At 29.4% G+C, this 23,180-nt stretch overlaps 1 protein-coding gene across 2 annotated transcripts in view; it reads left to right on the forward strand.

Annotated features, from left to right (window-relative positions):
* LOC117172637 (ATPase inhibitor mai-2, mitochondrial-like) overlaps positions 1 to 20,963 on the forward strand; it is a 24,490-nt gene extending 3,527 nt beyond the window's left edge. The window contains exons 1-3 of one of the 2 annotated variants that reach the window (XM_033360745.1): positions 10,047 to 10,172; positions 20,321 to 20,453; positions 20,669 to 20,963. In XM_033360745.1, the coding sequence (XP_033216636.1) occupies positions 20,331 to 20,453; positions 20,669 to 20,803 (258 nt within the window). In that variant the 5' untranslated portion in view covers positions 10,047 to 10,172; positions 20,321 to 20,330 and the 3' untranslated portion in view covers positions 20,804 to 20,963. Of the gene's footprint in view, positions 1 to 10,046; positions 10,173 to 20,320; positions 20,454 to 20,668 lie in introns of those variants that run through there. The other variant, XM_033360744.1, reaches the window with a different exon arrangement.
* The last annotated feature ends 2,217 nt before the right edge of the window (positions 20,964 to 23,180 follow it).

Genomic DNA, 23,180 nt, shown 5'->3' on the forward strand with positions numbered 1-23,180 from the left:
TTGATAAATTCTTAAAACATTTGTTTAATCTGAAATTAGTAATCTCTATATTAGAAACTAAAGACCTGTTTTTTAATAAGTCAAATTTTCTTATACACTCATTACATTTTGAGTATTTTAGATTACGAAGACTTAAATCTTGTGAATCAAAAAACTTGTTTAAAGGGCCATCAGATATAACTCTTGAGAAACGATACTGTAAGTAATTTTGAAAACTGATCTAATTTTTGAATATTTTTCACAATGTTTTCAATTTCTAAACGTAGACATTTTGTATGGAAATTGAATTTAGTTTTTTGAAATTTTGAGATTAAATTATAATTTAAATTAGTTACATTATATTTACTTAAATTTTGTTGAATATGTGTTGGAAATAAGGCATTATTTCTACACCTAATTAAGAAAGTACGCTGTTCCTTAAGAATAACTAATTTTCTATTGGTGTATAACCAATCTCCAATTTGTTCTCTTGTGACGGCGCCATACCTCTCAAGGATGTAAGATAAATAACCCATGTTGTCCAAAACGTTGTTGACTTGTTAATTGTAAAATAATTTGATGAAACAAATCAATCCTTTCTTCGACCGTTGATATTTATTGATTTCAAATCGTAGATTTCAAATTATTTATGTCTTACGGTCCAATCGAAAGATTTGAACAGAATGCTTCGAAATAGAAAGCCTTGTATTGTTATAATTATAATGAACTAAATTTTAACTTTGAACGCTGCAATTTTAATTTAAAAAAAGATTCAAAATTAATTAAAAACTTGAAATTATTTCAAATGATTTGAAACACGATGTAAATTTTTGCAGATTTAAAAAAAATTATGCTTTTTGAGAATCGTAAAATATTTAAAAAGAATAACAAAAATTGTTGTGATTGCTGAGAAAATTCAAAATGTTTTTTTTTGTTTTGAACAACTAATTTTAAGTGAGTATTTGAAAAGATTTTTTAATTTTTTTAAAAATCAGGGCGATTTTAAGGCAATTTTTTTATTTTGCAGTTTTTTTAATTTTAAGAAAAAATCTAATTAACAAAATATATCAATTTTCAACCCAAAAGTTTACTTTTTAACCAAATTAATTAATCTCATATCAATCAATTGGTGTTTTAACTAATACAATGTACAGAATAAAGTTTCAACCAAAAATGGAATAGTTCAATTTCTAGATAAAAACGATTAATTTTTAATCAATCCTAATAGAATAGTTACATTTTCAGATCAAGAAAAATCATTTTTAACCGAAGAAATAAATTTTCAACAAAGTCGTTAACTTGTCAACCAATAAGATCAATTTTCTACCAAGAAAATTAATGATCTACACAAAAAGACAAATTTTAAACAAAATACATGAATTTTCAACGAAATTATTTAATTTTAAAGTCAAAAAGACGAATTATCTACAAAAAGTTGAATTTTTTAAGCGAAAAAAATGAGTTTTCAATCAAACAGTTAAATTTTTAACCAAACAGTTAAACCTTTAACCAAATAGTTAAATTTTCAACCATAATGATAAAACCTTGTTAAAAGAAAGTCAAAACCAGTATTATCTACAAAAAAGTGTTAGTTTCAACGCCCTTACAATTTTTTTTAATTGTTATAAAAAATCCTGTTTCGTGTGTTGAGATCCTTTTTTTTCCTTGCCACTTTGAAATTACTTAAATATACTTTTTTCAGTTTAAAAGTGTGTGATCCAAGTTCTAACCTCAAGATTCGATTTCCGCATTTTACTCAACAAATATTATAACTATATTTATGTTTAAACTCTGTATACGCACTTAATTTTTTAATAGAATTGTGTCTATGAAACGGAAAAATCTTTAATAACCAAACTATTTCTATAAAATGAAATTATTGAATTTCGAAGTTTAATCGCAAATTTTTCATTTTAACGAAGAAGTGTTTAAACTCAATGTTCATATATACATAAAATAAATTTCTATTTCACCTCAGATTTGAGTTTACTTCGCTCGCTGTCATTGATATTCAACAGACTTTAAATATTTATTGAATGCATAACTCATAATTTTACATAAAAGGAAGACTTTTCATTTTTATATATTTAATATGAATAGAATAAAACCAAATTTACGTTTGAATTTTCACTTAGTATTAAAAAGGTTTAAACAGTGGAGGATTTTCCGAACAGGCGACAAATTTTCAGGGGCGGCAAAATTTTGAACGTTTTGAAATTGCGACATAAGAAAAGCGGCATATTAAACATATTCTCCTTTCAATGTTATCCGCTCATGATGAACACCTATTTGATCTTTAAAAAAAAAGGAGAAGGGGGCGGGGGGGGGGGGGCAATTTCGCAACAGCCTAGGGCGGAATGTACGATTATAGTAACAGCTTGTATACAGAAAATAAAATTAATGAAAGCTTTCAAAATTCAAAAATGAGACTTTCAAATCCTGGAAGGTAAATTGAGGTTTTTTCACGCATTCATTCCTTGAGATAAAAAAATTAAAAAATACAAAAACAAGATTTTACTTTGATTAAAAATAAAACTCCTTTGATTGAAAGTTAAATTACTTAGTTGAAAATTAAAATCTTCTTTAGGCTTCACTTTTGTAGGTGCAAATTAATTTTTTTAATTTAAAATTGATCAAATAGTTTTGAAATGAACATTTGTTGTAATTTCATAATTGTGGGTAGAAAATAAAATTGTTTGGTAGAACATTCAACATTTTATTTTAACGTTATCTAATCAAAATTTATTAACTATTTAATATTGGAGCTATATTAATTCTAAATTTTATATAATTGAGTCATTAAAATTTTTGTTTTCATTTTCTCGTTATAATAATAATATTTTCATGATTTATATATTTGCAAATTATAAAGCTTAATAATGTTATGTTATACATGCCTATAATTTTTACAATAATATTATATTCATATTTCATATCTTAGAATTATTTACAAATTTAAAATGAAATATAATTTCAATACATTTTAAATTGGTTTATTCAATGTTACAGGAATAATTTCTTAAATTTTATCTTAAAATCTAAATTTGTTTAATAATATAAAAGATTATTAAATTAATAGATATATTGTGAAATCATTAAATTTAATAATATAATGTAAATTAAGATTTAATAACAACAAATAAAATATCAAAGTACATAAAGATTGGATTTAAATTGTTTAATATTTAGTAATATAAATATCTCATTTCCTCTCAGATTATGTAATCAAATATTAGCTATTACTTTCGTAATAAAAGCTTCTTTTTTTTCTTTTAATTACTTGTATTACAATTATATAATTTTTTATGGTGCTTCCGATATTGTGTAATGAGTATTTAAATTCAATTTTCTAAATTATATGTACAGATATTTTAAATTTGTTTAACTTAGTTAGAAAGCTTATTAATAAATTAAATGTAGAGAAATGCAGTTTCAAATTTGAATGAGAATATAATGTAGACATTATTTGAATGTTTTCATGAAAATAATTGTGTAATGGTTTTTATGTTGGGCAATGATCAATTAATTATCAACTGATTTTTCCAAAACTCACATTTTCTGGAATTAGTTTACGAGTTTATTAATAAAGAACAATTTTAGAAATGAAAGTTCAAAATTTTTAAAATGTATTAATTAAAAATTATTTAAAGGTTTTATTGAGAATTATAGTTTAATGCTTCTTATTTTGGAAAATGATGAATTGATATAATCAATTAATTGGTAGATGAATAATTTTTTCACTCCTACCATATTATAGTTCCAGAGTTTTTAAGAGGAAAAAAATGTTTTCTTTTTTTTTAAATCTGGACAATCTTTTTTTTAGTTTTCAAAAAGATAAGTAAAATAAAAAAAAAATTTTTTAACTTATTTTAAGAATAAGAACAATAGAAGCGTCTTAATAATTTCGAAAGATTTTGAGATTACATTTTTTTAAACAGTTATGGGAATATTTTAAGCAGTTAATATTTCATTTTGAAATAATAATGAGTTCTAAGAGATCATTATAAAAGATTACAAAACGTTTCAAATTATTTCATAAAATAAAAAAAAAAGGTCTAAAAGTTTTTAAAGCAACATCGTGCCATATTATATAATTTTAGAAAAAATTCTAGTAAATTTAAGAGATACGTAGAAGTTTTGAAACGATTAAAAAACAATAAAAATTTATGAGATATTTTAAGACTCTTTTAAAAATTCAGGATAATGACATAAATTCTTTAGGTTCTCAAAACAATTTCTTTCGATTTTTTAATTTGAAAAATGAGCTTTAGGAGAAAATTTAAAAAGATTATGAAACATCAAATATTTCCTTAAATTTCGAAAAAGAGAAGAATATTCTAAAGCTAAATGTTTCAATTTGGTAACATTAAAACATAAAAAATAAAATAAACCATTAAATTCTATAAATATAGCGAAGATTAAAGGAGAGTAAAGAAGATTTTTAAGCTGCAGAAGATTAAATGAAATGCAGATTTATGTGAAAGTTTTTAAACAAAAAGAAAGCCAGACATTAAAAACGCAAACATCTGGATACTAGTGTTTTTTTCCAAATTAAAAATTGTGAACAAAATGTGTTTTTCAAATGCGTTTTACATTTGAAAAAACTTTTCAAAATTTCAAGAAAAATTCCAGTCAGATGAAAATATTTCTGGAATTTAAGAGGCATTGCGTGTGTATGTGTGTATTAAGAGGGCTCGAACTTTTTCTATTATTTTGTAAAATCCCGTGAAATATATATTTTTTTTAATCTACATTTTTTGTTGGCGAATCTGAAATATTCAAAAATCTTTTATGATTTTCTTCAAATTTGTAAGAAATTTTTGAAGATTTTGAGCTTAATTTTTTACATTTTAAATTATTTTTCAAAATTTCATGAAAAATTGGATTCATTTAAAAATATTTTTAGGAATTTAAGAGGCTTTGCATAGATTTAAAATATTTTAAACCTTGGAAGCGTTTCCGAAAATTTTTGGAATATTTATCATTTCTTCTGAAATTATGAAAGCCCTAAATATCTCTTGAAAAGGTTAACATTTTTCTAATAATTTTTAAAATCCTGTTAAATAAAATAAATTTTTTGAAATCTTCTACAATAATTTTAAAATATAGTGCTTTAAAGTTACTTCTGACATTTTTTTCGTTTTTGCAAATTTTGACGCCCAAAGCAGGAAAATTAAAGATAGATAAGGTGAAAGAAATTATATACTAACCTACAAAAATATAAGTTGATGATAAATTGTTTTTCTATCTAAGAGTTTTATTATAAAAATCAAAATTATTAAAATTTCAGAGCATATAGAATGCCTTTTGACGTTTATCGAAACATTGCAACCTCGTTAACAATTTTATTGATTACATAATCCTTTAAATCATAAAATTGCACACGCAGAAATTATTTATCGTCTGCTGACACTGGTTTGAAATTAAAGTTACACTTGCAGTTTAACTGAAAACAGGGAAAGAACGTGGAAGTTCTTAAAATATTTTTTTTTAAGAAGAAAAAATATACAAGTCATTTTAATATAATAAAAATAATAATACCACAATTGCGCATTACGATTAGAATCTTAATGTGTATATACAAAAAAATGCCATATATTATTAAACATAACCTGCACACCCATGATCCAAGAAACTATGGTCCCGCAACTTGGTGGTACGAAATACGTACAAACCTCGTCTCGTAATTTAACCTCCATATTGGTTACCATGACAGTGCAGAGACGATTTTCTAACGATTCAAATTATTTCGCGTCATGATGTAGTACAGCGTTTCTCAAACTTACAGACTCAAAAGCTTAAGTATTCCTATTTTAAGGTCTAACAAGTTTGATCAGAAAAAGTTATCCAGCTTAGAGGCACTATATGTGAAACTTGAAAATCTGAAACTTACACTAACCTAAAATTGGAGCGGGCACGGCTTCGGATTGAGATAAAAAATTCAATTTTTAGTTTTAAAATAGTATAAAAACACCTCCCGTGATATTTCAAAATATGGAGACTCTGAATGAGAATAAAAAAAATGTTCATCCAAAAAAGTTATTCATTTCGGAGAAAATGAAATTTTTGTGTGATGGTGTCGCAGTTTAACAAACTGTTTGTCACTTTTTTGGTTTTGAAAATAATGAAATGGGATTATTTGTATATTAAATTAGACACTACCGGAAATAAATTATTTTGGCGAGTGAAAACCAAACTAGTTACATCACGAAAACATCGTAAAAAAATCATAAAATTTTAAAAAAATTAAGATTTAGATCAGGATGAAACTGGTATTTTACTTCAATTAAATCCAATTTTTTCATCTCAGTTATTAAGAAATGCTTAAGAAGAGAAGCAGTACTTATAAAACGTCCGAAAATTACAAAAATTGAAATAATACGCTTAATGGGGGTCCTGTACAGCCAGTAAATTGTATTATATTGTATTATTATAATAATCACAATAATTCTTCATTATTATAATCAATAATTCTATTTTTAATCATTTATAATTAATTTTTATAATAGTTCAAATAATAAAAACATTACTAAAGCAGACTTTATACAATTACTGCAAATGATTTAAAATAAGTTCAGTGATAAAAAACATGCAAGAAAATTTGTATGCTTTCTTCGTTATTTCCCAAATCGGCCGTGTGCATACTACGGAATTATAATTCTACAAATATGTTGCAAAGCACTTACAATTTTTTAATAGCACACTTTTCCCGTTTTTACATTCTTCATAAATATAAGTGACATGTTTCTGATTTTCATTTTAGCTATATACGATTATTTATAAGACTGTTTTCGAGTTTTTCTGCAATTCGCACATGCAGCGTTTAACACTGTTTAAACTCCCACCTGACGTCCTTTTAAAAATGGAGGTCACTTTACGAATCTCTACGGGCCATTTGATTGGTTCACTTTTTTTTTATTTGCGCGTGGCGAGACCATAGCTTCTTGAATCATGACTTCTGCTGAACGCATTGCGCAAACGCGTTTCCGTGACCGCAACTTTTTACACTGCGCAAACGTAGCGTAAAGAAGGAATAAGGAAGAGGACACCCACGTGTCAGTTTTCATGATAAATTACTAGGTGTGACGGCTTGCGTATTGCCGTCGATTAAACTTGTTGATTTTATAATCTCAGTCGATAAAGAAGAAACTTTCTTTATCGTTGTATACGAGTTAATTTAAATTCGTATACAAAATTAATAATTGTTTTATGAAATTGCTTATTAAAGTTATTTAGGGTGTTAGTATAAATTCTTCAACATTCTCTCTCTCTCTCTTCTTCTTTAATTTTAGGGTAAAATAATTTGCTTAATATACCTAATAAGATAAAATGGTATACATGAAAATGTAGCAAAAGTCACGTACGCCGGGGCCTACGTGGTCAGCTTAATACGTTACGGCATTCGTTAGCGGGCTCCTATTGGTCAGGCTCAACCTCAAGGGTTTGCACTTGACTCCCCTACTCTAAAGCTACCCTTGCACGTAATCCAAAAATGCAAGGTTATAAATATATGTGACTCGGGGAGGAACGGCAGATATCCTTGAATCGTTGATATTCATTGAACCCGCGTCACTCGAGATCTCAAATATTAAATATTTGCTATAAAAAGTAGAATCTAAAAAGTATAAGTTCCGCGTAACTTAGTGTAGTCGAATATAGTTTATATGTAACATTAAGTAAAGTTAGATATAGAATTTAATAATAATAATAATAAAAAGTTTATATTAACTGTTGTGTGTGTCCCATGGATTAATGTGCAAAGTTAGTGAATAAAGTTATTCATTTAAAATGACATTTTAACTTGTGAGATTCTTAATTTCATCAGCTGTGATTATTATAAGGATTTAAATAACCGCGGTAGTTGATTTTCAAATCAACGCCAGTCAGCAGCGAACCTTACGACTAGAAAAGGAATCCACCAATCAAAGAATAATTCTTTATATTATTCAGTGGATCCGAAAGGTAGGACGTAACACTAGGTATTACTTGTAATTAGAGGTATTACTAGTAATTAGATAATTACAAGGCATTCATCATAAATTTCTAGGTACTTTACGTGCCTACATTCTTACACAATGTAAATTACGTGTATTTGGGACATTTCGTTCTACAGTTTCCGTCACGACTGGATGTGTCCAGTCTGTGCCCGTGATCCTCACCACTGAAACCACTATGCGCGCTCAGCCACTGAGCCCGGGAGTGTTCAAGCGGTTTGAACTCTTCATGTTCACGTTACAGTACACTGTACAGCACAACAGGTATAACATTGTGCGCAATTATACAGTATTTCGTTTGTTGATTTATTTACAAAATAAGTCAACCTTACATAACATAACATAACCTTACATAATCTCTATTACCTCTATAGATTTAGGCTAAAGAATATATTCGTTTACGTTATTTTCAATTGTAATTGCAAAAGTTACTTTATTTTAAACAAGTCGAGTAGACCAGGGCAAACTTAATCATTGGAGCAAAGTTTTCGACGTTAATAAAATGTATTGTCTTTTAATGGTATACTATTCTATCATTTTGAATAACTCAGTTTCAAACATGCAAACAATGCAACCATTCCGTGAATATTGATAAAAATTATTTTATAGGACTTGTATAATAGGAAAATTGTTTAATATAATAAATACATTTTTTAAAAGTGTGTTTTCTGTAATTTTCAATAATTTTATGTTCGTTCAAGTTATATTGCAATAAATGATCAGGTTTTTTTAAAAATTTTAATTAATTTTAATTAATTCGTTTTTTTAATACCAATCTTTCTAATCATGAAAATCTATGTTGGGATTTTGAAATCTTCTTGAATATTTTCAAATCCGTGGGATATTGGAAATCCTTGTAGAATGTTCGTGAAATACTTTTGTGATCTTTTGAAATCTTTTAAATTTCTATAAAATCTTTAGAGAAATCTTCGGAATCCTCGAAATCTTTTCAAATATTTTTAAATTTACAAAATCTACGAAATCCCTTTGAAATATTTTTAAATCTTGGAAATCTTGAGAATCGTGAAAATCCCTATGAAAGCTTTTGAAATATTTTGTAATCTTCTGTACTCTTTGCCACATCTTTGAATTATGTGTAATCATAAAAATTGCTGTGCAATCTTCGGAAGCTGTTTGAATCTTTCAGAATAAGTAAAATGTTGAAAATCCCTGTGAAATATTTGTGAAACACTGATTGTGATCATGATTATGATTAATAATCATATTATATTTCAAAGCGGCGATCAATACATTTAATTTATATTGAATGAATGATTGAATTAATTTGTAACGAACTTGAATTTGTTGATATTTGCATGCAGTGTATTTAAAATCTTGTTTAATTCTAAGCAAGTTTATCTGCAAATGCAAGTTTACCTCGTGAGAAAGCAAAAACATAAATCTCTAAACTTTTCTAAATATTTCCTAAATTGTACTCTGATATATGTATTAGTTACTTTGTGTGACAGAACGTTTAACATTTTCATTAATACTTGCAGACAATGTAATGTCTGCTATGCTGTATGTGGCAAATGCTGTATAATTGCGCGTAATGTAATATTTATTGAATTATACAGTGTATTGTAACGTGAAAATAAAAAGTTTTCGAACCGCTTGAAGTCTCCCGGGCTCACTGGCTGAGCGCGCATAGTGGTGTCAGTGGTGGGGACTAAACGGATCTGGCGAAATTTTTATTCGGGTGCAATATAGATGCAGATGTTGTAGAATCAGATTATTTTTAAAATTTCATTAAAGTTTGGGGACCAGCTTACATTCCTTTTTCTGCTGAAATTGTTTTAACTAAATTGTTGGATGAAGCATGCGAAAAACTTCTCCAGCATTGTGAAGGATTATAAATATACTTCAGGAATTTTATTCTTAAACAAACTTGAGAGCGATAATGGACACGTTGCATCAGGTATTGTTAGAAATTTAGATGAAGACACAAATTTTCTCAAGTCACTTGCAGTTCCGGACACGACTATTCTTAGTAAAATAGCTATCGAAGCTATCACTTTAGCCAAAAGCATGTGCCAACTTGATGTATTTGTGGTGATTTCGAAAGCATCGTCAAGTAAAATTAACGATATCCAAAATTGTTAATCTTTAGAATTTAATATAACAGTTGTTTTTCGATGCAGCGGAATCTACTACAGACTTTTAAACTATACCAAGCTGCTTATAAAATCTTACTAGAATGTAAGTATCTTAAAAAATTCTATTTTTTAAAATTGAATTCTATAGCTATATCCTACCTTGCTGATAGTTTGTCTTAGATGAGTCATTATGATTCATATTGTTTTTTAGCTGCGAATTTAAAAGCTTCGAAAAAAATGTGACTGCTGGAACCTAAAAATACAAAGCTGATACTACAAATATATTATTTTACGACAATTTTGAAGCTGACGTAAACATTCTTTTAGGTTCCTATAAACTATTGAATGATTTGATACAAAAATTTGAAGATACGAATTATTGCATAGCAGATGAAATCAAAGATTGAATCAATTTATCCAGTACGGAATATTTACTGCTTAATATTAGCAATGATAGTGATTATAATGATCACAGTGATAAATGGACTATTTAACAGACAAAAATTGTCTTTGATTTTCGTTGTCCAGAATCAGCAAAGTTTTCAAAAAAATTTAGAAATTCCTGCTTCTTTTATACAATTAAAGAAACAATTTGTTTTGGGAAGAAACTTATCAAACGAAACATCTAAACAACTTGCGGAACTCTATTATGACCTAAGAATTCAAGACACCAAGAAAAGTATTAATTTGTATAGTCCATTATTTTTGAGATAATTATCATTGTTCTAGTCAAAACAAGACCAGCAAGGAAAGTTTTATGGTTCAATTTAAAGTTAAAAGTAATTGTAATTTCTTAAATACTGTAAAGAAAAAGACTTTCATATGTGAAAAAAACAATTTCAGAACGAATATATAAGTTGTATATATTTAATATAAATAGCCATATTCTTTTTGTAATTTAAAGTACAGTGAAACTCTTCTATAGCCCCGATTTGGGGGCTGACGGTGGGTGGCAACTAACTCATAATAGCGTACTCCACTTTTGTTTGTTTACGCCTGACTGACAGCTGCAGATCCCGCGCAGCCCTGTCACACCTACATGCGGTGCGGATGCCAATTATGTATTGAAAGTAGATTTCTTTTTTATATTTGCAACATAAAAAATTATTGCAAATCATCACTGTCAGGAATCGTTTCCTCAGACTTTGACTAACAAAAGTCTGCAGAGAAGTTTCGCGAACAGACAACTTGCAGTGGCAAAGTTGTTCCTTGATGTTTAAGGAAAACTTTGACCAAATTTGAGCTAAATAGTTCTTTTTCTTTAAGAGATTTAAGCGATTTTTTATTGCCGCGCGCGGACTCTACTCGAGTCAACCGACGCCCTCGTACCAACCACAGTCGTATAGAATAGAAATTTACTGCTCATAATCGCCCACAGGTCGTATTTTTTAACCGATTTCAAAGTTTTTTCTTTAGAAATGTTTAGCATTAAATATTTAAGAGAATCTTGGTTTAGGATTTATAATTTTTTGTCACTGAGCAACAATATATAAACAAATAAGGTGAAAAAATTGGCCATTTCAGCTTTGTGAATTTTTATCTCAAGAAAAAATACAGAAAAAGACTTACCATCAGCTGGAAGTATTGAAAGTCAACATTTCTCTTCACAATGAGCTATAGAATACGAATAAAGTTTTATTTTCAGCATGTCACCACCATGAGTCTCTTTTATAGGTATTTGTCCAATTTTCAATTAAACTTAGGCGATACATAATAATTGTTGACAAAAATAATTGTTTAAACCATTTATTATTATTGTTAATATCATTCAATTTCAATTATGCTAGAAAGTTGCGGTTTTATCTGAAATTTTCAACTGTTTGTCCAATATACAATTAGAGTAAGGTGGATAATTAATAAATGTTGAAAAATTATCTTTTTAAATAACTTAATATTATTTCTAATGACTTCTCTTATGTAAGTGAAGAAATGTGGTTTCTCCTTAAATGTTAAACTTCCCTCTGATCTTTTCCATTAAATAACATTTCTTTTTTAGATTTATTTTTTCATTTGATTTTAAGTTTACATAAATATTCTTTAAAAAATTCAAAAAAAGCTTTGTAAAAAACTGCTTATTATAATTCAAAACAAAACTCTCATAATTCATTTACAGGCCTAGTCCCCCCACCTACTCCTTTATTATATTCCATTCTATGTTTCTGTCTCTTGTGTAAGATAGCTTCTTTGTTTAAATTAATTTTTTATTTATTAGAAAAAAGCAAAGAAATGTATTTAGAACAATATAATACTATTTCAAAAATAATACTTTTTGAGGTTTTCTTCTTATTATTATTTTTTTTTTGTAACTACAAAGTCAAAGCAAAACTAACTATTTAGGAAAAAATCCTATTTCTAACATTACTCTAAAAAAAGACAGTTATAAGCAATAAACAATTCTCTAAATAAGAATGTTTTTAACTTGCATTTACTATTACATTGCTTAGTAAAAAGTGGACGAAAATGTAAGAGTTCAGAAAAAACCGCAACTTTCTAGCATTATTGAAATTGAATATTATTGACAATAATAATAAATTGTTTAAGCAATTACTTTTTTAAAAATCATTAAGTATTACCTAACTTTAATTGCAAATTGGATAAAAATTTGAAAAGTTTTGAAAAAACCGAAACTTTCTATCTCTATTATCAGAGAAAATTTCTCAAAACAATGATCAATTATTTAAACAATTTTTGTAAGCATCTTATAATGAGTATGAAGTTGTATTTCATATATTTTCAAATATTTGCAATAAAAAAACTTTTAAAAAATCGTAATCAGCACCCAAAAATCGCAAAACTCATTTTTTCAGTTATAGAGTTTTTTCAGGACCCTATAAAACAGACTCATGGTGGCGACATGTTGAAAATAATACTTTATTCATGTTCTATAGCTCATTGTGAGGAGAAATGTTGACTTTCAATACTTCCAGCTAATGGTAAGTCTTTATTTGTATTTTTTCTTGAGATGAAAATTCACAAAGCTGAAATGGTCCATTTTTTCATTTTATTTGTTTATATATTGTTGCTCAGTGACGTCCACAGGCCGTAAATCTGAGAGCGATTATGAACAGTAAATTCCTATTTTGAACGACTGTGGTCGGCACGAGGGCGCCGGTCGACTCGAGTAGAGTGCGCGCGCGGCAATAAAAAATCGCTTACATCTCTTAAACAAAAAGAACGATTAAACTCAAAAGCGCTCGTGCGCATGATCAAGTGGCACATCGTAAAATGGCGGCTCTCCCCACTCATGGAATTCTCCCCCCTCCCGTGAGATCGAACCAATTTTGTGTGTGTGCTGGATACGAGATGACTTAAGGGCATGCTCTTCGTGACCACGTGACCAAACTAGTCCCCGAATATGAGCATTTTTTTTGGTGTTCACTGTGTCCCCACGGATTGAGATATCGTGTTTAAAATTTGACAGATTAAATAAAAAGGACTAAAGAACGTTTGTATACATCAATGTGTTTATAGTTTTAAAGAAAGTTTATTTATAAATCGATGAAAAAGGATATTACCATTCGAGTTATAGCACTATGCAGATAATTTTTGGATTGATGCATTTCGGATGTTTTGGTTCGCGTATATTGAGCAGTGACACCAGTTTTGGACTAAATCGTCTAAACCTTAAAAAAAATTGATGTAAGCAATAAAATCTCTACATTCGTTGAAAATCAACAAATAAGTATCTGTATACACGTAACCTATAATTATTTTTGGAGCATTTTTAGCGATTTCTAGCGGAGAGAAAAAGAAACTTTGACCGTCGATAAAGTCGAGATCACGTGACTAAGTTCATTCATAAAATTTTTGTGTGGAGAATGAAATGATTTTCATTATTTTCGGTCCTCACTACGACCAAACGGATTGAGATATCGTGTTCAGGATTTAGGAAGTTATACCGAAAGCACTAAGGAACGTTTGTATATATCAAAAGGTTCATAATTACGAAGAAAGTTTTCGAGTAAAATACTACAGGAATTAGGAAATAAACTTTTAACGTCGATAAAATAGATGCCTCGATTTAAAAAATCGAGGAACATCTTAGAATGTCATACTCAAAAATTCGACCAAGTCCCATCTTGAGAAATGTGCATCTTCAGAAAATAATTAAAATTTTCTAATGGTTATATATTCTTGTAGATTTTTTTGTACTGGTATGAAACAATTCCAAGAATAAAAATAAAATTTCGCCCGGGGGCGAAAGACAAGGCGAATCCGACGCTGAGTCCCGCTGGTTTGTTCACTGTCAACAATAGTTATCAGCTGATCGATTCAACGTCAAGAATTATGGAAGTTGGTTGGATTTGAAATTTGTCTTTTATTTTTAGGACCAAAAAAATTAAAATCATTTTACACCGAAATTTCATGTACGAACTTAGTCGCTTGATCTCGACTTTACCGACGTTCAAAGTTTCTTTTTTTCTCCGCTAGAAATCGCTAAAAATGCCCAAAAAATAATTATAGGTTACGTGTGTGCAGATACTTATTTGTTGATTTGCAACGAAGGTGTAAATTTTATTGCTAATATTAATTTTTTTCAAGGTTTAGATGATTTAGTATAAAATTAGTGTCAGTGCTCAATATGAGCGAATAAAAAAATCTAAAATGCATGAAACCAAAAATGATCTGCAAAGTGCTATAACTCGAATGGTATTATCCTATTCCATCAATTTATAAATAAACTTTCTTTAAAATTACCAATATATTGATGTATACAAACGTTCTTTAGTGCCTTTTACTTTATGTGTCAAAGTTTAAACACGATATCTCAATTCGCGTGGACGCAGTGAACACGAAAAAAATGTACATAACCGGGGACTATTTTGGTCACGTGGTCACCGAAGAGCATGTCCTTAAGGCAAATTGAAAAAAGGTTTTGACATGTAGCGCCCTCAATGGTCATCCAGTGACATAAGTGAAACGAGCGCGAAATTCGAAATGTGTAGTTTATGAGAACAAAAGAAGGAGCATATTTTATTCATTAGAAGAATATAATTGATATGTTCTACATAAAGTTTTATGTTTTACTATTCCCATTTTCATCGTAAACAATTTTTTCATAGTAATTTTTTAATTTAATTTAATTTTAAATTGATAATTAATGTCCTTTATGAAAATTGATCAATTTTAAATCCAAATTTATTGGTTCTACCTTACAAAAAGAATTTTCTACAACATAGTTAAATTTTCAGAAAACAAATTTTTCCAACTAAATTTATGAATCACAAACAAAAAAAAACTACATTTTTAACAAAGTAGTTACACCTTCAACGAGGAAATATGAAAAAAATCGTTTAAGTTCTTCGAAATCGATTGAAATTATTGAAATAAAATGAAAATTCCTTGGAATGTTTTAAAATATCCTAAAATTTTTAAATGCTTAAAAATCTTTTGAAGTTTTTCAAAGCTCTTGAAAATTCCTTGCAATTTTAAAAATACACTAAAATATTTCAAATCCTTTAAAATTTCATACTAAATTATTGAAATCAATTGAAAATTCCTTGGAATCTTTTAAAATATTCTCAAATATATCGAAACCTCCAAAATCTTTTGAAACACCTTGACATCTTTTAAAGATTTCTAAAGTACTTTCGGAATTTTTAAAATAAACCTGCTAAAGTTGTTTAAATTCTTTGAAATTCCTTTCAATTATAAAAATAAGTTGAAAATTCCTTGACATCTTCTATAACATCCTAAAATATTAAAAATTTTTTTAAATCTTTAGAAATCTCTTGATATTTTTTAAAGCTCTTGAAAATTCCTTGAAATTTTAAAAATACCCTGAAATATTTCAAATCCTTTAAAATCTCATATTAAATTTTTGTAATCAAATGAAAATTCATTGGACATTTTAAAATTCTCTCAAATTTATCAAACCCTTCGAGATATTTTGAAATACCTAGAACTTTCTTTAAAGATTTCTAAAGTACTTTGGAATCTTAAAAAATGATCCTTCTACATTTTTTTTAATTCTTTGAAATTATTTTAAATTATAAACAATAAATTGAAAATTGCTTGACATCTTTTAAAACATCCTCAAATATTTAAAACTTAAAATGTGATTGCGAAAATATTACAAAAATTTAATTATAGGGTCTAAACCTATATTTTGCTGTGAGCAAATTTTTAAAAATATTTTGTTTATTTACTATGTTTTCATCAGCATTTCAGTCCTGAAACTCATTTCACAGTTTCATTTAACATTTAGATTTTAATTGTTTCATTGCTTTCTTGTTGCATTTTTTCATGTTTATAAGCTCATAATTTGTAAATATTAGAAATATTGTATATATTTCGTTCTGATCGAGGACAATATAATCCTTAGAAGTTTTCAACTGAACAAATCTTATAAAAGTTAAGTGTTTTGTTATTTAGTTTAAAAGCCGTAAAATATTATTTTCGAATTTAAAATATGAGACAAATATTTTTTTGTTTTTCATCAATTATTTTTTCACGAACTCAAGCGAGGTATCAAAAAAATTTCATTTCAAAAAGTTTTATCTCCAATTCTTTAGAATAAGTTGAACATTCCTCCAAACTGCCAATACAACGTTAATTTTTCGAAAAACTGAAAAATGTATTTTACGAAAAAAGCCAACTTTAATTTTCCCATTGAGATTTTTTAGATTAATAGTAATATGAAGGAGATCCTGTGCATTTCATTCTCGTGTGAAAAATTACATGAAAACATTTAAATTAAATTAAAAATTAAATTAAAAAATTACTATAAAAAAAATTGTTTTCAATAAAAATTGGGATAGTTGGATTTTCACTTATGAAAATGAATTTTCGGTTAAGAAAATAAATTTTCATATAAAAACTTATTTTTTGCTGAAGAGAATAATTTTTTGCATCGAGAAACAAAGATTTTTCACAAAATACATGAAATGTCAACATATCAATTATATTCTTCTAATGAATAAAATATGCTCCTTCTTTTGTTCTCATAAACTACACCTTTCGAATTTCGCGCTCGTTTCACTTACTTCACTGGATGACCATCGAGGGCGCTAAGTGTCAAAACCCTCTTTCAATTTGCCTCAAACTCCCTTTGGCAGATTCTATTTGGTGGCAAAAAACGAGATCATTTCGTCGATTACGCATGGCGCCGCGAACTAGGAGAGCGAGTCAGAGCGCTAAGGACGTTATGGAATCCACACGCTCAATTAGGTTAGTGCGATAAAGAGAAAATTTGGAATGAAAAGCAAACTAGTTATGAATTTTCGTTTACTACATCTCTTATTATTTATAGAAAGGAGGTAAAGGAGTTAATGAACCTCGTTTTTTTTATTAAGAATATACGTATATAATAGTAATCGTGTCTCCTGACAAAACAAGTTTGCTACCATGAAACTTAATAAACTACCTTTCTCAGTTTGGTGTTTCAAAATTTTTTGACATTTTCACTACTTTCGTGTTAAAAGCAGATTCCACTAAATCTTATGCAAATAGATTTCCACTGTAGCTATAGCAGATGGACTGCCATTGTTAAATCATTTTGCCCATTTAAACCATTGTTGAGACATTGTCAGACACAACAGAGTAAATATCTGTTTTATATTTTTCTTTCGCATCCTTTGCAGCTTCTACGACAACTACTTTTAAGTTCATGGCGTTTTTACTTTTCTCCGTAAAATCCCATGAGTTAAAGAATAATCTTTTTCTACAAGCATTGTCCATTATTTCAACTGCGGTCTTCTTATTTTTGCTCGAGTGCTTCCATCCATTCAGAAGCATAACCCAAATTTTCATCTGTTTCTGACGAATCCATAGATGATTTGAAAATGAAGGATGATTGTTGTTGTTCTGGCTGATGGTCAATCTTTTGTTGTCGTAGAGTTTGTTCTTACGGCGGTGTTTCTGAGTCAGTGGATAATTCTGCATTTCCCTGAAAAATTAGATAGTTTTCAATTTTAAGAATAATGCAGGATGCGAATACATATCTAAAATTTATTTATAGCTTATTTCTTTAAAGCCTCAGTATCTACAAATAAAACATTTAATTCATCCAAAATTATCTAAATAAACGCTCTTTTGACAAAGCTTAATACAATAAATAATTTGAAAAATATTTTTTTATTTTTTTGAATATGGATATAGTAACTTAATTATTCGAAGGAAAATATTTTCAAAATCAAAGAGTAAAAATTGAGCTATTTAAATCTAAATTTGGCCAAAATTTGAATGACTTACCTGAGAATTTTCATTAGTTACTTCAGTTATAGAAGCAATATTTTCTGTTATTGTGGTGTCCTGAGTAGTTAATGGATTAACATGTCCGCTACTAGCAATGGCGTTATTAGCATATTGTCCATAGCAAACATTCCTTGAAATAAATTTTAAAAATCGTTATAGGTACATGCGTTTATTTTAATAATTGTTTCTTAGTGTATATTTTATTAAGTAAACTTTTTTTCATAATTTGTGGGTATGTGTGTGTGAAATAACTACAAATTACGAATAAATTTTAGGTTAGAATAATTCACCTGTATACCTTGAAAAACGTATTAAAATGAATATCAATTACAAATATTTCAATGAACAAAAATGACAATATTTCACAATTATTTACACACCTGTGTACCAGAAGGCGCTTGTAAGCATCATTTTTTTAATATTATGTTGCGAAATAAACATTGCGCTACATTTTGATAATTTTTATTATTTCTATTCACTTGTAGGCGTGAAGAATTAAGCACTTTCCATGGAATATACGGAAACCTGGAGTGTTTCTTTTTTCAATTTCTATTTTGCTTTCGTTGCAAGATTAAAATTTTAAATTAGGTTAAGGCCATGTGATGAGTATAACAGCTGATTAAGTCAGCCCTAAGATCAATATTTTTTCACCCATATTTAAAAATAAAAGTTTAAATAACGCGGAAATTTTTTTCGGGAAATGTTAATAAATATTCAAGGATCGCTTGTGGCCTTGCAATGAGGTGGAAGAAGAAAAAAGTTTATTTATGCATATAATGATTATTGACGGACACATTTAGGTTTTACAGCAGAAGTTTGACTTTTAACCATACATATAGGAAACACGGGACTAGGCATGCCATCCTAACTTGGGCAAGCGGGGTTGAACCCACGGGAGGGGGGAGAATTCCATGAATGGGCAGAGCCGCCATCTTACGATGTGCCATTTGATTATGTGTACGAGCATTTTTTTCCGACAAATTGTGCATGAAAAAGTAAACATGTGGGCGCTGCCATGTTTGTCGCGGGACATCAAATGGTGGCAGACATCCCCCCTCATTGCATCATCCCCGCAATGGCATGCCTAGTCCCTTGTTGCCTATGCCCATGCTTTTAACTTTCTCTGACGGTAATCATGCAATCTGTTTTACCCACATACCCCTAGAAGTTCAAAGTTGTCTACTCGCTGCGCTAGTGCTGCTTTGACAAAGCTGATACCAGACTGACACTTATGTCAGACCAAATATGTTTATTTGCATTTCAAGTGCAAACATTAGTTTTTTCATTATTTGTGCATAATGTTCGTGGGGGATTTTGGTTGTTTTGCCCCACTTTGATAAATATAAACCTCAGAACTAGCCCATTGACAACATTGCAAGTTGCTTGCAGGTTTTGCTGACAACACGGTCGATATTGCTCCAAAACAGTAATAAAAAAAAACTTTTCACTATTCTAATTATTTAGGACCAGAGACACATTCTTGCATGCCTTCTATTTATCGTGCTAAATTTTTAACACCATATCTCATTCCATGTGGACGTCAGTTGGGAAAGAAAACTTTCACTGGCATTTTCTTCAAAAAAAAATTTTTCTCAAAATTTCCACCGGAAAAAAGCAGAGACATGGTTTTTATTACCTCCTCTATCATTTCCCAATTGTTCAGAGCGATACTTCAGTTCGTTTAGACGTAAGTTGGGAAAGAAAAATTGAAGACCAGGTTTGGTCACGTGACCCTCTCGCCACATGGCCTTAAAAGCTTATTTTGTGTGAAATACGTATAGGAATGTTTCCCTAAATTGTAAATTTTTAATTCACCTCTTTTGGAGATAATAATTAAAAATCTAAAATGTCTCTACTGGAGAGTGTTTTTATATAATCACTATATTCTGATAATTTCCAAAAAATTATAATGATTAATGCAAATTTGGAAAACAATTGGGAGAGCATATAATAGAAATCTTTGCATTAAAATACCACATCAAGCTGCTATTCTTATAGTTTTAAACGATCTATAATGCAGGAACCTAATATTAATAATATTAAATGATCTTTTAGTAATGTCAGAATGTCTGGCGAACCTGGCAGTGGTGCTGGACTAGGAGGCGGCGGTGGCGGTGCCATACGCTCAGCTGGTGGTTCCTTTGCTAAAATGGAAGTTGCTCACGAGGATCAGTACTTCTATAATCTGGTTGGTAACAGTTAAGTAATTAAAAATGTGCATCAACAATTTGTTCACACTTAAAAATTTTAAAGAAAACGCATAATTAATTTACAATTGTGAATTGAAGTGTGATAGAAAGCGAAAAATAATAAGAGAAAAAAATTTAATATAGTAAATTTTTGCTTATGAATAGTTATTATTAAAATTGAATGCAGTACATTTTCTCAATTATTTTGCTTCAGCAAAAACAACAGTTGGAAAAATTACGTGAATCAATGCATCAAGAGATCTCTTTTCACGAAGAGCAAATCAAGCGCCACCAGGAGGCAATTAGTCGCCAAAAGAAGAGGATCGAAGACATGGAAAAGCGCGAATAAGCAATTAAGTTTACAGAATCTAAATTCTGTTTAATTTACGAACAGAGCAAGTTTTTCAATATCATTTTTTTAATCATGTTTCAGAAAACTGCTCGTTGGTTGTAGAATATATATAAACTTGTATTGGCGCGCTTGTGTGAGTGCTTTTACTTCTTGTCAATATGCTGCGCATTTAAATATTTTTTTGTCTACCTAAAGTTGAAAATAAAAATAAAGTTAAATATAAAATTATTTTATAGAAAAAGTTAATTGCGGAAGTCCTTTGATTCTGCAAACATGGGACGCCAACCTTAATCGATTCTCGATAACATTACCTTCTCTTGTCATTTTAAAGTCTCTTGATCCAGTTTCATTCTATATGAAATTTATGGCATACATAAAAATTCAATGTAGGAATTAATGTTTATGTATTACGTGACAGATTATGCGAAGTACTTATAGTGATTACAAGATATAAAAGAAAATGATTTCTTCTGTCTTACGGTCACGGCAAAATAAAAACAAATTAGAGCTGTCAATTCAACTCCATTTATTTTTAGAACAGAAATTAAAACTTTGACGACGTTTCGGCATTACTGGCTACCTTTTTCAGAGTATTTAAGTGTTGTTGAATGTGTGCTGGTATTAAAGTATCATTTCGACACATGATTCAAAAAGTACGTTGTTCTTTCAGAATAACTAATACGAGGTCTGTTAAAAAAATACGCGGATTCAGGTCATAAAAAAGTACTTTATTTGGAAGTTACACGCCTGGGTCTCCTTCAAAATACTCTCCTCCCCAACGCACACACTCATCCCAACGGCGTTTCCACTTGTTGAAACAGTCCTGGTACACTTCTTTTGTGATGGCTTTCAGCTCCTTTGTCGCATTTGCCTTAATCTCCGAAATCGTCTCAAATCTTCCTCCTTTGAGGGGTTTTTTTAGTTTTGGGAACAAGAAAAAGTCACAAGGAGCAAGGTCAGGTGAGTATGGGCGGTGGGGGAGAACAGTAATCGAGTGTTTGGTCGAAAACTCACGAGTTCTGAGAGCTGAGTGAGCTGGAACAGCACAGTGACGCGGTGCATCTTCAATTTTTCGGTCAAAATCTCGTAAAAAGATTCAAGTGATATCCAACACTCTTCGGCAAGCTCCCTAATGGTCAGACATCGATTTTCGTACACCAGGGTGTTTAGTTTGTCAACGTGTGGGTCGTCAGTTGACGTTGAAGGACGCCCAGGACGCTCATCGTCGTCAATCGACTGTCTGCCACCCTTGAAACGTTCATGCCACTTGAAACATGCAGTACGCTTCATGGCAACATGACCGTAGGCCGTGTTGAGCATGGCAAATGTTTCAGTTGCAGATTTCCCGAATTTCACACAAAATTTCACAGCAATTCGTTGCTCTTTCAGACTGTCCATTTTACAATCTGACAAACAAAAAAAATACTCTCTACTTAAAACCGTGTAGCTTATCAACAAATGAAGATATCTGCGACTGGAATACCGCGTTTTAAACAGCTGATATGTAAGAACTTAGCGACACCAAACGGATTCTCCTGAAACCAACTCGAGCCGCGAAATTCAAACAGTCCGCGTATTTTTTGAACAGACCTCGTATTTTCTGTTGGTATGTATCAATAAGATAAGATTAGTTATTCTGAAAGAACAACGTACTTTTTAATTTGGTGTTGAAATGATGCCTTAATACCAGCACACATTCAACAACACTTAAATACTCTGAAAAAGGCACGCAGTGATGCCGAAACGTCGTCGAAGTTTTAATTTTTGTTCTAAAAATAAATGGAGTCGAGTTGACAGCTCTAATTTGTTTTTATTTTGCCGTGGCCGTAAGACAGAAAAAATCATTTTTCTAATTCATTATTGCATTGTCGGTCGAAGAATGGTTTGATTTGGTGTTTCCAAATCTTTACATCATTACAAGATATACTTGTAATCAACATAAATAATGTTTCGTTTTATTTGTCAAAATGTGAATGGGTAAAGAAGAAAATATTTCAAATCTTTGAATTTAAAATTCTCGGGAAAGAAATATAGTTTACGAAAGCGAATATGACTGTTAATAGGTAAGTATTTCAGAAAATTCTTTGTTCCCTCAATATTTTAATATGTGATGCCATAGAAAATGCAAGAAGTGTTCTCAAATAGAACTTTTATTAACTACTATTAATATGTGAAAAAGGAAATTCTATCACAGTATCTAATTCATTACAAAATAACTTTCGCTAAAAAAAAGTATGTGGGACTATTGGATAGCGGGACTATTGGATAGTGAAACTATTGGACGAAGTGTAACGTCCTTTTTATGGACTTTGGAAAGTCCATAAAATGTAGCTAGCCTAAGGTGAGTAAGAGTCAATTGATTTTTGTGATATTT

The sequence above is a fragment of the Belonocnema kinseyi genome, chromosome 5 (genome assembly GCF_010883055.1).
Source record: "Belonocnema kinseyi isolate 2016_QV_RU_SX_M_011 chromosome 5, B_treatae_v1, whole genome shotgun sequence".
Classification (NCBI taxonomy): domain Eukaryota; kingdom Metazoa; phylum Arthropoda; class Insecta; order Hymenoptera; family Cynipidae; genus Belonocnema; species Belonocnema kinseyi.